Here is a 15,617-nt window from a genome sequence, read left to right on the forward strand (position 1 = left end):
TGTTCCGCATGAACGGGGGAAATATGTTTGTGTACAAGTATATTTTCACGAGGGTAGAAAAGTCAAATCAAATCAAAATAAATTTATTAAATAAAAAACTATAGCGAAATGATTTCTATCCAATTAACTAAAAATAATTTACAGTTGATTACCTAAATAGGCATACAATTATTATTATGTTTAATATGATATCATTACGATTTACGATCTTTATCAAACGGAAAATTTTTTAAATAAATTATTAATTAATGTATTATGTAGAAAAAATAAGAGCTATGGGAGGGGGGGCGAATGCCCTCTTCGCCACTCTCAAATACGCCCTTGCAGCTAATCAAGTAGATGATACAAATAGATTATTAAAACATTATTAATTTATATTTTAAAGATATTAATGCCGGGTTGCATGAAACTGAACTTTAAATTTATTTAATGAATAATTTTATTGAACTGTTAAATATTTTTACAGACGTGTTTGGGTTGCACAAACCGTTCAATAAAAATATATTGGTATTAAACATGATACTAAGACTTATGTAGAAGTTAAAACTTATCACAAAAAAATACTATATTTATGGTGGCCATAGACGTCCTTATACCGTCCATTAGTATAAGGTCTGTGATGGTGACGATGTACTACTGATACGTACACGTGATAACCGTAGGCTTATCGAATGATTAAAATTTAAAGAGCCGAAATCGGCCCATTAGTTTAATGAGCTGGTAACCTATATTTTAACGGCCCAATAAAATTATTAATTTTATTGAATAAAATTTTAATCATTCGTTAGCGCGCTAACGGCTCGTTAAACGTTTAACAGACCTTCATGCAAGATGCAACCCAGCATGAGAATTGTAAATTATAATGAGACCTTCTCACCTTGGATGCTATACGGCACGTACGTAAATTGTTTATTCCAAGCATTTTGAACGCGTATAATTTTCTTCCACCATGATTTGTATATACTGATATAAACGGTTTTTTTTTTCTACTCAAGTGTATAATGTGTATATGGTGTATGGCGATACAAAGACAACCCGCTTTTTTCCCTCAGTGAAAGGTGCAATACTACAATTTATTTTGTGGTAGTGTGTTATTATGGTTGAAATGTCATTATTTTTTGGTTAGCAATCTTTAATCGCGGTAGAATCGCAGAGCGCGGCTGGTGGTTGCGGGCTGGTATATATGATTGCCCATTGGTTCCTACCGCAGTAGCCACTATCATAGTATCAAATACTACAAAATATATTTTTTTTCTTTTTATTTGGTCATAACTACTAACTAGAGAGTCACTAGTGTGTTCTCGCCGTTGTCGGAGACCGGAGTTCATATCCCGCGTAAACCATATTTTACCCATTGTCATTGAAAACAGTGTAGAACGTGAGACGTTCTGTGCAATTTCTCAAACATTCTTCTAGCCGTAATTCGTAAGTCTAAAATAAAAACAACATAAGATTATCAATCTCTGTTGATCACGTAGAACGTCATGATGTGCGTAGGTGTGGTTTAGGTATTTAATCGAAACCATAGTTATACATGTTGTGTATGTAAATCACAAACACAATAATCATACCTTTGAAAAAATTGTTCGAAGTCTAATCTGTTTTTTTAGTGCTTGAGCTATTTGTGTGTTTTCAGTATAAAATATTACATTAGCTTGATTTTACAATATTATTATTTTTTTATATCAATTGTTTGTTTTTGAACGTGTCAGGGCACGATGGCTACCATTACCAACGAGTCTGATTCTTCGCGAGAAAACACGAACAATGAAGAAAACGATAATAAAGATGAACAGAATAACATATTTGAATGTAACATATGCTTGGATAATGCAAAGGATGCTGTTGTCAGTGTCTGTGGTCATTTATTTTGGTTAGTATCATTGCCAAATCAAAACTAATAACAAGTAAATTTATTAGTTAAGCATGGGCCAGGCCATGATTTAAATATTACAGGTTAGTTATGGACAAGATCGTAATATTATTCATCGGGCCGGGTCGATCAAAAATAAAATTAATTAATTTAATTGGTAACACTATGCGATAGGTTTTTAATTTAAATTATATAAATAATTTTTTTACACCACTACTCGCTCACTGATAGTTTTTTTATAAAAAGAAAATATAATTATTATAAGTTTATTATTATTTTAATTCTATTCTATTATTATATTAGTTAATAAGAAATTAGCAGGTTTAAAAATATATTTTAATTTTAATAAAATTTAATATATTTATTGTCTTAATTAAATGTTATTGTCTATTATATCAATACTGAAAGGAAATAAATTTTATGTATATTTTTATTTTTAAATGGGCATGGTTGGGTTGGACTTTGAAATAAAAATTACAAATGGGCCTGATTAGGTTAGACTTAAAAAAAAAATACGGATCGGGCCTGGATGGCGACAGTTTATAAGTTTAAGTTTTAGGCCGGATCAGGCTGAAAAATAATGGCCCGTGCTGATCTCTAGTTTATACATATTTGTATATTACCTACATGTATGTATGATTGTTTACTATTTGATGTTGAAATAATATAATCAAAATCATGAATCATTATTAGTTATTTAGGGCGTAGATTTTATGTGATAAAAAAATCAAACTATTTAATTATTTATTTTGTTAGTTTTGTCAAAGTATTTATTAAAAAAATAAAAATTTATATTCATTAAAAAGATTTATTTAAAACTAATTTTTATAGTTTTAATCATATTAAAAAAAAAGTATTGATTAGAAAAACAATTGAACCAATAAGAACAACTGTCACCTGCAGTCACTAGAATAATATTGATCATAATATAATCGATATAGTGATATAAAAATAGTATCTATTTCATCTTATTTATTAAGAGGACGCCACACCTGCATGGATTGTCTCCGTTCTATGCAGCAAGAACCTCTAGGGCTGTAATCCAAATTAAACAACAAAATTTTCACATTAGAAAGAGGAAATTTTGGACTGTGTAACATCGTTTTAATTATTTCGATATCAGAACTACAAAAAAAGTTGATAAGTTTGAAAAACACAAATATAATGAATTTTGAAACAATAAAAACTTTTTTGTATTAGTGATATCAAAAAATTAAAAACGATGTTGTACAACCAAAGTTTTCCTTTTTATAGTGTAAAAATTGGTTTGTTTAATTTGGACTACATCCCTTTGGTGGTTCTTGCCCATGTGGAGTGTTTTTACTATGTTGTACGTTTGAAAGACAGAGACAACATGTGTGGGTGTGACATTCTCTTAAGATATTGTCCATTATGATTTATAACAGATTGAACTTATTTCCCAAAAATACCTAATAATTATTATTTATTATCTTTAATGTGTATGAATAGGTAAATAGAAAAATATAAAATATTTTATGAAGTATAATTACAAAACATTTAATTAGGTATTTATTAGTTAGATTGTTTATTTATATTTTTAAACTAAAAACAATTACCAATTGTAAAGAATTGCTAAAATATCTTCATATACATTCTGCTAATATAATTGCTAAAACTTAGAAAATCTAATTAATTTTACACTGTCTTAAAAGAGAATAATCGGTTGACCGACCGATTTTCATGCTTCTACTAATAACTCATACTATTGGGTGGTTCCCAAATTAAGTATAATAATATTACTAACTAGAAATTTTAGTCATATATGTTTATATATTGTTTTTGGGAAATGTCTGCTTATTAGGCGAGGAGAATTTAGCCTCGCCTCTGCCAGAGCAGTCAATTGGTGTGTGCAAAAGTGATTATTCTCTTTGAGACAGAGTATACATTCATATTTTTGCTGATTTATTAACTATTATTATTAGGTATACCTAATAATTAGTAAATTACTAATTACTATTGCTGTATAATTTAATAAAATGATGATTTCATTAAAACCTAAAATATGTTACAGCTGGCCATGTTTGCATCAATGGATAGTAACTCTATCAAGTCATCAAGTATTATGCCCCGTATGTAAAGCTGCATTAAATAAAGATAAAATAATACCAATTTATGGACATGGAAATTCTAAACAAGAAGATCCCAGGTAAATTGAAATGCAAATGATTATGTTCCAAATCATTGAAAATAAATATATCCACTAAAAATATTTATAAAATTATTATACATTATTAGGGCCCGGATTTAAATGCACTTAAAACCATACAGATATGCTCTAAAAAATAGCCAAAAATGCCCTTAAAAAATGCATTTTACCACAAAAATGACCTTAAAAATGCACTTAAAAAATACAATTTACCACAAAAATGACCTTAAAAATGCCATATATATTTTTTTATACAAATTGTAATTTATAAATGACATAATAATTATTTTATTAAAAAAAAACTGAAAATTTGAAATATTGACTGATATGATGTTGACACGCATGTTTTGGCCGTTTTAGGGGAAATATTATTCATTCTAAACATACCAAAATATACACTTAAGATTATGTTAAATTCTACGTTAAGCTATTTTACCTATAAAATGTTCAGCATTGCATTGAACAATAATATATTGTTTAATATTTTCAAACACCAACGATCTTCTGTTGTCCGAAAGAATATTTTTATATGTTGAAAAACTTCGTTCGACGTCCACTGATGTTATAGGAGCATATTTAAAATGACAAATGTCATCTGGTGTTAATTCTCCTGGTATGTTTTTTAGAGCGGTTTCGTTACCTTCTAAAATACTTGAAATCGTTTCCATTACAGTATAACCATTATTTTTATTTAAAACAACTTCTAATTTTTTTTTTATTGCTTCTCCATAACTGCTTGTATTATTTAAAATACAAGTTTTGGCATTATTTACGATACCAATTGCCTCAACTAGAGGTATATCTGATGCTTCAAGGCGTGTTATACAGCTTGGTATATTTCCATAGTTGGATTTTATGAATATCAAGTTAGCTTCAATTTCTTTGTCTGCCATTAAATGTTGCGCTTTTTTGATAGCTATGGCATCGTTTTCTTCAAATCCATCAATAACTGTTTTAATAAATTGAAAATATTCACAGTAGTATACCGACGCTTCTAACCAAGTACCCCAACGTGTCAGTATTGGTTGAGGTGGTAAAGGAATAGTTGGGCCCATACATTTAAACTTTAGAACTCTAGAAGGTGCTTTTAAAAAAATTTTCTTTACATTTGATATCAATGCATCCACTTTAGGAAAATGCTCTCGTACTTCTTCAGCTACCCTGTGTAGACCGTGTGCGAGGCATGTGACGTGTTCCATTTTTAAGTACAGAGCTTTTATATTTTTACCAGCTTTAACCATGTATGGAGCTGCGTCGCTGACAAACAATAAAACATTATCGTATTTTACTCCATTTTGAATTACCTATATTTAGATTATTAAGTTGTATCCATAGAGTAAAGAATATTGTATCAGAGATTTAATACTGCTAGTATATTTAATCTTTGGCAGTAAAATGTATAAATACTATATGTCTATATATTATACAAATATGCATTAAAAACGAAAAAATGACCGAAAAAAGCTAAAATATGTTCTAAAAATGAAAAAATATTGAAATATGCAAAAAAAAGCAAAAAAATGCAAAATAAAAATTTCACCTTTGAAGTCTCTGTTACATGAATCAAATTATAAACTTGGAAAGCATTGTCTAGGATTAATCAAAAAATGATGCATTTTGCATTGGAATCCGGGCCCTATACATTATATATTTATATCCCAATTACTTCAAAATATTTAATTTTTTTGTTATTTTCAGTACTTGAAACAGTAATATGCTATATTTTAAGAACTACCTATCAAAAATAATTTTCATTGCATTTTTAATACAGATTAATTCTTACTATTTTAAGCAATTATAATAAACTCATTCACAATAGAATTTTTTACATATATATACATTATATATATTATTTATCATAATTTGTAAATAATTCTAACTAATAACTTAGTGTTCATTATTAAATATATTTTTATGTTTCAGAAATAAAGTGCCACCTAGGCCTGCTGGTCAAAGAACTGAACTTGAACCTAGTTCTGTAAGATATCATCTAACAATGAATAGCATCATTTTTTTTTCTAATGTTCATGTAAAATTAATTTTAATCATTTTAGGCTTTCTCGAGTTTTTTTTTTGGTGATAGCCAAGGTTTCCATTTATCGTTTGGAATAGGATCATTTCCTTTTGGATTTTCAACATCACTTAATGTTACTGATCGTCCGCAAGAAGGTAAGTTCATAATAGTTATATTTTTATGTTTTAGTTTCAATAACGAATTAAATTAGTTAAATTGAATTTATTTGTATATTTAATAAATTCCAGTTGCTAATCAACTACATCAAGATGATCAATACTTATCAAAACTTTTCTTATGGATTGCAGTAATATGTATTATTTGGCTAATGGTGGCATAATTTATTCTAAGAGTACGTTTTTTTTAATTTTAATTATTATTATTATTTTACCATTCATTTAACTACAATAAGCACTACATGAGGGCTTAATTTTATATATTATTTTTATTCACTTTATTGGCTATATAAGTTTCAAATATACTTCAATTTTTATTGTATGGCGCCGAGTCTAAAATTTTTAACTAATAGTGTTAGTTATGTTTTTTATGATATAAAAAACTTAAACTATAATATTAACTTTTTAACAGTTTGACAAATATTTTGTCTATGAATTTATTAAGAATATTTATAAAACTAACAATAATTCAATAGTTCTGTTTTTTAGTTATAAATTCATGCCAAATTTACAAATATTAATTTATTATTGTATTATTTATAATAACTGAAACAATTATATTAAATTTCATAGCCTAACTATGTATTTATGATTATTGTATTATTTATAATTATGATTAATATGATGGTTTTTTTCAACTTAATTAAAATATAATTCTTTATGAATGCCTATGTTAAAACATATTTGTTTTTTTTTTTTAATTATTGTGTTCAGCCTATCCATTTTAAGATATAACCCACAGCCAATACCTACTTTGTATTCATTTTTTTTTTTTTTATTTTGTCTTTTTTTTTAAATTTTTAATTCAATTTTTCGAAGACGTTATAAATTCTATTCAGAATATTCATACTTTTAAAGTTGATAATATGTAAATTTATCCTAGTATTAAAAACAGCTAAGTATAAAGTATTTAGATTATTCTTTTGGAAATAAATTTAGCTGTTATATTATGTTAGTAAAACATATTACATAAGCAATGGGTATAACGATTTACTTAGTAACTTAACATTTAATCATGAGTATTAAAATATTAAGAATATTAATTATTTTTGGCTGGTTTTTTTTTACTGTTAGAAACTGAGTAGGTTGTTAATTAAAGGTGTGTAAGTTGATTATCAGTTATCTAATTTAATATTTTTAGTATGTATACCAGATGATTCATTTAACATATTCAATGACTTCAATATTTTAAAAATCTATTATTGATGTAATAATCTTTATATCATATAATTTTATGTCGTTACAAAGCAACATTATTGAAAATATTGTATTTTTTTTTACAATTTTTATCATAATAATTTAAACTTTTGTACTGCTTTGAATGATGACATTTTTAATTTCATAGTCTGAAGCAAATTGTTATTTGGAATTCGATGTTATATTACATAAATCAAAGTTCAGAAATGTATTTATTTATTTTAATAATAATTGAAGTTTAGATAACTGAAGTAATAGGCTAACATTTTGCGAGGTATTCCTGTTCAATTTCACTTCGCTCTTGTAAGTTATAAATATTTTCATTACATAGGATACTCAACCAAAATTTGTTTTCTATATTTTTAAGTACTCCAAAAAATATATTGCCTAATAAGTTTATAATAATAAAAAATAGTAAAATGTTTACATTGATTTGTAAATACTAAAAGTCATGTAAAATGTTTTCGAAAATATTTATAGTTTAATCTTAGGTTAACAAAACACTTGTTATATTTTATAACCCTATGCTATTGATAATTATTATTTTCAAGAACAATTATTATAAATATTATTACTATGCATTCTTTAGAAATTGTTAATGCCATGACAATTGGTTATTTCTAAATAAAATATATGTTATAAATCAAAGTAACTGTTGATTCATTAATATCTATATAATTTTTTCAAGTATACTTATCTAAACATAATATTTAGTGTTAATAGTATTTACTATACATAAGTTGTACACATTTTACATTTAAACACGGAACATTGAATTACATAGTTGAACCAACCATACAAAATTATGTCAATGTAGCTTCTTTTTACAGGCTTCCTTAACTCATTTTATTAAGTATTATTCAATTATTCTTATAATTATTGTGTGCTCATACTTTTATAATAAATTATAAATTTTATTCTTGAAATTCTAGGAAACATTTCACACAGTTCGTTTTTCTGATAGTTACAGAATAACTGTTTAATATGTAGAGAATTGCAAAATTCATTAAACCATTTCCAGGTTTTATATATTGTTTTAAGTAAGTTCGTAATCTTATAATTTTATGTTTGTAATATCCATGATTTATTAAGCATGCATGCTCACTTCTATTTTTCTCTTTAATTATGCATTTATTTAAATTTTGATTTTTGAAATTTTTAAATACCTGTAATATATTTCAATTATTTACATTTTTTTTTACCTTTAAAGAGTTTCCTATGGTAATAAAATATATTTTACTCAAATGAAAATTATATTTTTTAAATTAAATTTTTAAGCATATTAATATTGATTTTGACTAATTTATACATATCAACATTTTCACTAAGAATTTCCAGTTAAAAAAAAATTGTTTTCATTTAAAAGCTTGGTTGCTACTTGAAACTCTTTAAATGGTATAAAATGCTATAAATATGGTTAATTTTTAACCTTACTTAAAATTACCATGTATCAACATTTGGAAATGATTATAAAGTAAAGTAGTAATAAACATACTTGGTGAAATATCTTATATTTATCATTATATTCATTGAATATTTGTTATTTATTTCACACTTGTAAATTTAGCTGTTGACAATATTAACATATTTTACTTTATGAGATCAAATATCAAAAGAATTGTTTATAATAACTAAATTTCAGTCCAACCAACTATGATGGTAAGACGATGAAATTATTTTTTAAGAAACTTTAAAAGTAAAAATGTAATTTAATAATACTTTATTTGAGTAAACACAAATACAAGAGTATATTTTATTTTGACAAATGCCTACTTTCTAATGTATTAAACTTGTAGTTATAGCTAACTAATTGTATAAAAGAATTCAATCTACCAACACATAAAATTATTATACTTCAGTGTCTTGAGGTATATACCAAATGATGACATCAAGTTAATTATCTAAGAACTATGCCACTAGTCGGAATACTCTGCCCAAATTCCAATTGAGCACATTCATTTTTAATATAAATTTATCCATAATATATTTATTTTTTTTATTATTTTAACATTGCTGTATAACGCAAGGCTGATTTTTATTTACTAGAGTCTGCAATTAAAAAATTTTGCTGCTTGGATGGGATGAAAATAACAAAATGTACATATTTTGTTACTTAAACTTTAAAAACTAAAATAGTCTGAAAGTAAATATAAATTTTTCAATTTAATACAATTTAACTAATTATCTTTTATTATAAACCTTAAAATTATTTTTATAACTATAACAATTAAATAGTTAAATCATCATAATCTAGCTATACTGCTATAGGAGTTTGATAATATATTATTACAGTGGAGCGTTTATTATCCGTAATATGGGCTTTAAAAAGAAAATGTATGTTTATTTTATGTTTTTGAATTTTAAATTAATTTTATCCAATACTTTTAACAGTACATATGTAATTATCTTATATTATACTTAAACATTTTATCTACAGCACATTAGTTTTATATTTATTTTTAATTATATACTACATTTAAATTCATGTTTATTGTATATTTTTTATTCATTGTTTGATTATTCGTACCCCCCCCTCTGCTTTTGGTCCCAATTTACATGGATAATTGACATTTCACTGTATCTCATTAGTCATTAGTCATTACTCATTACAATATTATAATTCATTATTACTTTGTTTTATTTGCTTTATTATCTGTATTTTATCAGTTGTAATAATATTTAGTTTAAATTGGAAACTAAATTATAGAAAAAAAATACAATTATTGTACTATTCTAAATTACAAAATTTTAGTTAAAAAAATTATATAGGTACCTATCATTAGAGAAAGCAGGAAAAATATTTACAATATCAGAGTAAAGTGACGAGTATAGACAGTTAAATCATGAGATATTGTCTTATCTGTGGTTAAAGTTTAAACGCTAAGATTCATAAGTTTTCAGTTTTATCTGTTACCTTTACGTATTTGAATGAAACAATGAAAATAAAATATTATACTCTGTGGATAGAACGGTCATATTATAAAGTCTTCCTGGTCGTGTCCAGTACGGCAGTACCTAGTGTTCATAGGTAGTTAATATATTGGTAGGGAGACACTGGAAAATGGATAAACAATCAGGAAAAACTCAGAATTACTGTATAAAATTAACGAATATAGTATATTAATTCACAATAGAATATTGAATAACAGAATTGTAGAAATAAATATCGATGTTATTTTATATTTATATTTAATACTCTGCACTCAATACCAATAATAAATTGTAAATAATATGAAGTATAAATTATTACTTACAATTTTTTCACTCAGTTTAATATATTGCATTGCAGAAGATAGTACTCATTCAAATAAGCTGTTCATAGATAAAATACCTATACTTAATAATGATTGAATTGATATTTAAAACACAAATGTAAAAATAAAAGTTCAAAATATAAAAATGTATATATTTATGTAGCAAAGTACACGAATATACGATTAATTGTAATAATTATTGTAATTAATGATAATCATTTATTATATTAAAAAAACCCCCATACCAAAATAAAAATAAAATAATACTTTATTTCCTTAATACAAAATAAAACATAAATTTGTATACGTCAATTATTTATTTAGATTATTTAGAACAGATAAAAAAGATTAAACAACGATTAGGTTAGCAATATAAAATACAAATTACCTACGTCATAAAAAAAAGTACAATAATCAGTATTACTAATATTACACGTCATTATATTTTATTATGTGTACATGAATTATGATGACATATAAATTATTTAAAATATGTGGAAATAGAAATAGAAACCGAGTCTTAGTGGGGTCCAGTATTCTTGTTGCTGAGAAATAAAACAAGTAATAATAATTCCCAACCAGGAAGTAACCACGTTATAAAAATAAATATGCATATCTTTTTTTAAAAGAAAAAAGGCATAAAGCATTTCCACGCAAGTTAACCAAGGCACAATCGAAACATTTTTGGAAAAGCTAAAACGTTTAATGAATAACGAATTACACGAAATGTCGAAAAACCCGGATAATTCCTTGCACCCGGATCTGTTAGTAATCATAATAAAGAACCACTTATCAAGCGTTATATATATTATACGGTATTATAAAACTGTGACGATTGGGCTGTGTACGGTGTTGTATGAGTTCTTAGGTTATAAACGGATCGTGATAGACAGGTTATTAGCGATGCTGACATTGGGTGTGATAATAATACAATATCAGTTAATGAATAAAAATAAGCATAAATATTTATTTTTACTAATATAGATTAAAATATAATATTGCACCATTAGATTAATAAAAAACTTGATTAGTTGCAAAGTTTTGATAAGCATGACATTGTGTCCGGAGACACATCCAGGCACGTAGCTAAGGGGGGGCCAGGGTGTGCCTGGCCCACCCTATTATGTGTCCGGCCGTAGGCCGGCCCATCCAAAGTATTCAGAGGGGCCCATTATTATACAGTGGCTATTAATTTTAATGGAATTTTTAATATTGTCTAAATATTGCACAAATAAAACCAAATATATCGGGTTTTGATTAGAATCTAAAATAAGTTACGTAACTAAATTCAATCCATGTCCATTTCTGAAATAAAATATGTATATTGTATTGCATTTAAATTTTGTTGCTACCAAGAATCGGTGATAATTTATTTTTATAAGTCATAATATCGTCAACGATTGATTAGGAAATAATTGCTATTTAAAGCCTAATACTGTATACTAGTATACTAGCATGTGAAAGGACTTTTTCATGTCTAAGAAGATTAAAAAATTATATGCGAAATTGTATGTCAAATGACCGACTCGTCAGTTTGTTAAGTATTTGTATAGAAAAAAAAATTGCCAAAAGTTTGGACCTAGGATGAATTTGTTAATAGATTCTCTATTAAACATAAAAATAGAAAAATACTGTTATATTAGAACATAAATTATATTAATTGTATTTAATTTAAAGATTATGTCTATATATTGAATATTTGAATTTTATTATTATTAATTATTATGATTATCAAAAGCATTATTTGTATTTGATTTATATTTATGTATTTTTATCAATTTTTTTTTTTTATTACACTTATTAATAATTAGCATAATGATAAACTATGGTATTATTAGGTTATATACTTATATATTTATAGTAATGATATTCTGATAACTACCTCTTTATAATATAAAAAGGTAGGGGGCCCATCTAACATTGGCCCACCTAGTGAATATTTTCTGACTACGTGCCTGGACACATCCACTTCGACTAGGGTCAGCGGGGCTACCATCATGTGAAATTTAATTATTCATGAAGCCAACCACAGTTCCGAGAACCTGCTCTTTAAAATATTTAGAAATGACCCGTAGCATATATCATAAGTTTAAGTATAATAATAAATGGATTTATATAATATGCACGTTGGACGACATAACAGTCACTATTGTGATCAGGGAAACAATGTATAGGAAATATACAATTAAAGGGAGTGGGTAAACTCATTATAGACGATACTATAGGGCTCATACACCTCATGTAGTGTTGACACCTAACAGACACTTGAAGTCAACTCAGTATCTCGACTTCCTTTCTCCAGTAGACATGTCAACTAGCGTAAAGATTCCGTTATTAACAGTACAAAATTAAATAACTTGTTAACCCATCAAAGTTCAATAGTGAAGCTTATTAATAACTTTAATTTGTTAGACGGAAAGAAGTTATCAATACCGATTGACAAATCGCATACACTTGATTACCAGGAAGAAAAGGAAATATTAAATGACGAAATACCTTATCGACAAGCAGTGGGGAGTATAAGCGATTTTTCTAAAACTATCGACGAATTAGAAAACGTCATACAAGAGGAAAAGGACAAGACCTCACTACAGACGACAAGTGGTACGCATACAAAAATCATTATAATATTAAGCACAGTATTAGGGATAATAGTAATATATAATTTATTTAAAATATATGTAAATAAACGTAGGTATTTTAATCATAGAATAGTAGTTCCTAGGGTTGAACTGTTGAAGTAACAAAGTTATAATTAAAAAATTTTATTTCAGTAAAAAAAAAGTTAAAAAAATGTACCAAGCACCACAAGGTAAAAGAATATTATTCGAAAGCTTCATAGAGCAACTCAAAAGGGTGATAAACAATGAACTTCACGTGAACCGAACAGACCCGTACGGCGAACATGTATTAAAACCCTGTGTGCCTATGGGAGCATATTAGCTCATATTATTAACACAATCATGTGCAGGCCAGGACGGATATCAATAAAACAATATATACTATTTAATTTGAACATTTAGATATGTTCACACGTTCAGAAACATTCAGAGGCAGGTCGTAACACTACTCACAGTCTAATGTATCAGTATTTGGAGTCAGGTCGTAATACTACTCACCAACACCTTATGTTCACATATAATTGTATTTTTGTATCAAGTTTAACGTATAATAAAGATTTAACGAACACAAGACAAGTTTTCATTCCTACGTTGATGTACGAGTAGACCTAAGTCGGGACGTAACAATGTTATAATATACGTATATACGTGTTTTTAAAAAAAAGAAAGAAAATGGAAAATGTGATGAACCCCAAGAGATAAGAAAATTATCATTGAGAGCTTCATAGAACAACAGAATCCCGTGTTAAAACACGAGTTCCATGTAAATCCAACTGACCAATATATGTACCTATATAAATCCAGTATGTTTATGTGGGCGTTACGATAGCTGCAACATGTACGATCTCGCGTACAGATGTGTATTACGCATTGAATACGTTGCAACACCTACCCCACAAAACGAGGGCTTATGTTAAAGTAATAGGATGAATACTTAAAGGAGACCTTGTAATAGACAGTAAGATCCGGCTGGTGTCTAATATATAAGGGCGCTCTACGAGCAACCTAAACACACTATTTCTGTATGACGACTAGTTGACGGTACTCATGCTGAAGTAATTGTCTTAAGTTGTAACGTTACTCTGAGTGTTTAAAAGAGTTAAATACTAACCAAGTTAAATAAACTACGATTAATAGTTAAATTAAACCATGAAATAATTCATTTGATTTGTCCCTTGTCGACTGTGCTCCACAACTGGATCACAACAAACGTACTAAATTAGGTAAGGAGACGATATTTCAAAAAAAGATAGGTTAACAACAACTCAATAGAAACACGTATAGATATATGCTAAGACTGCGTGGAAACAACTGGTTCATGTAATTATTAGAGAATCTAATAATCAGTCCATTTTGACGCAGTGACCTATAATAGTTATCATAAAAATATTGAAAAGTTAGTCAAAGACAGACACTAGTTAAAATAATTGATTGAAAATAGTAGAAAACAGACTAGTATAATACTAAAAGCAACTTCTAATACATTCAAGAAAGCCAACCAAATGTAAGTACAACTTAATAAACCAGCCACCAGGCATACTATAATATTATAATCGAATGGCAACCACAGTAAACAAAACTATAATCAATTTATATATTATAGTAGAAGCAAGAAATTATATTAACGAACAAATAAACACATTATTAAATCTGTTATTCCAACAATTTATTAAATTTTGACACTAACACAATATGTTGAATATGTGAAATAATAATAGCTGCACAAAGGGGAATAATAGATTCAAACTTTCAAACGTAATATCTGCCATTGAGTTACGAGTTACGTCAACAAATTAAAGATATTTAATTAAACGTACAAAGGAATTATAACTTATCGTTCAATTCAAATTACATAATTAAAACATATCGTTAAACGAATTGAGTAAAATGTCTAAATTTAGTATTAATTTACATAAAACATAAACCAAACTTAAATGTTTGAAAAAATACCATTAGTCAACCCTACTGAATTGAATTGATATATATTATGCCGTTTTATTTGAGAAACTCTCAATACTTTTCTTCTTTAAACTTTTATTGAGAACATATACTTCTTTATTATTAAGGGAAGTTGTTATGGTTCCGTATTTTTTAATTACCTGATAAATAGTGAAATGTTGCTTATAAATTATAATATATTAAAAATAAATGGTTCGGTTATGTTGGTTTTACGAGGAAAAAAAAATAATTCTGTGAAATGTATTTTTTGATCAAACATAACCACATTGAGACTAATTTACAAAACTATGCGATGATGAAGATCATTGTAAGTTAAAAACGATTAAAATATAAAAATGACAAGACAATAATATTTT

At 26.7% G+C, this 15,617-nt stretch overlaps 1 protein-coding gene across 1 annotated transcript; it reads left to right on the plus strand.

Moving 5' to 3' along the window:
- The first annotated feature begins 1,049 nt into the window (after positions 1-1,049).
- On the plus strand, positions 1,050-6,580 carry LOC132924561 (E3 ubiquitin-protein ligase RNF185-like). The gene is made up of 6 exons (XM_060988939.1): positions 1,050-1,425; positions 1,713-1,873; positions 3,906-4,040; positions 5,964-6,018; positions 6,095-6,209; positions 6,303-6,580. The coding sequence occupies exons 2-6, from the start codon at positions 1,719-1,721 to the stop codon at positions 6,392-6,394; spliced, it is 552 nt and encodes a 183-aa protein (XP_060844922.1). The 5' UTR covers positions 1,050-1,425; positions 1,713-1,718; the 3' UTR covers positions 6,395-6,580.
- Positions 6,581-15,617: the final 9,037 nt, after the last annotated feature.

Source organism: Rhopalosiphum padi, chromosome 3 (assembly GCF_020882245.1).
Source record: "Rhopalosiphum padi isolate XX-2018 chromosome 3, ASM2088224v1, whole genome shotgun sequence".
Taxonomy (NCBI): domain Eukaryota; kingdom Metazoa; phylum Arthropoda; class Insecta; order Hemiptera; family Aphididae; genus Rhopalosiphum; species Rhopalosiphum padi.

Coding starts and splice junctions, on each gene's coding strand:
- LOC132924561 (XM_060988939.1), top strand. CDS start 1,719: ATGGCTACCATTACCAACGAGTCTGATTCTTCGCGAGAAAACACGAAC. Junction 1,874..3,905: donor GTCTGTGGTCATTTATTTTG/GTTAGTATCATT, acceptor AATATGTTACAG/CTGGCCATGTTTGCATCAAT. Junction 6,210..6,302: donor TACTGATCGTCCGCAAGAAG/GTAAGTTCATAA, acceptor AATAAATTCCAG/TTGCTAATCAACTACATCAA.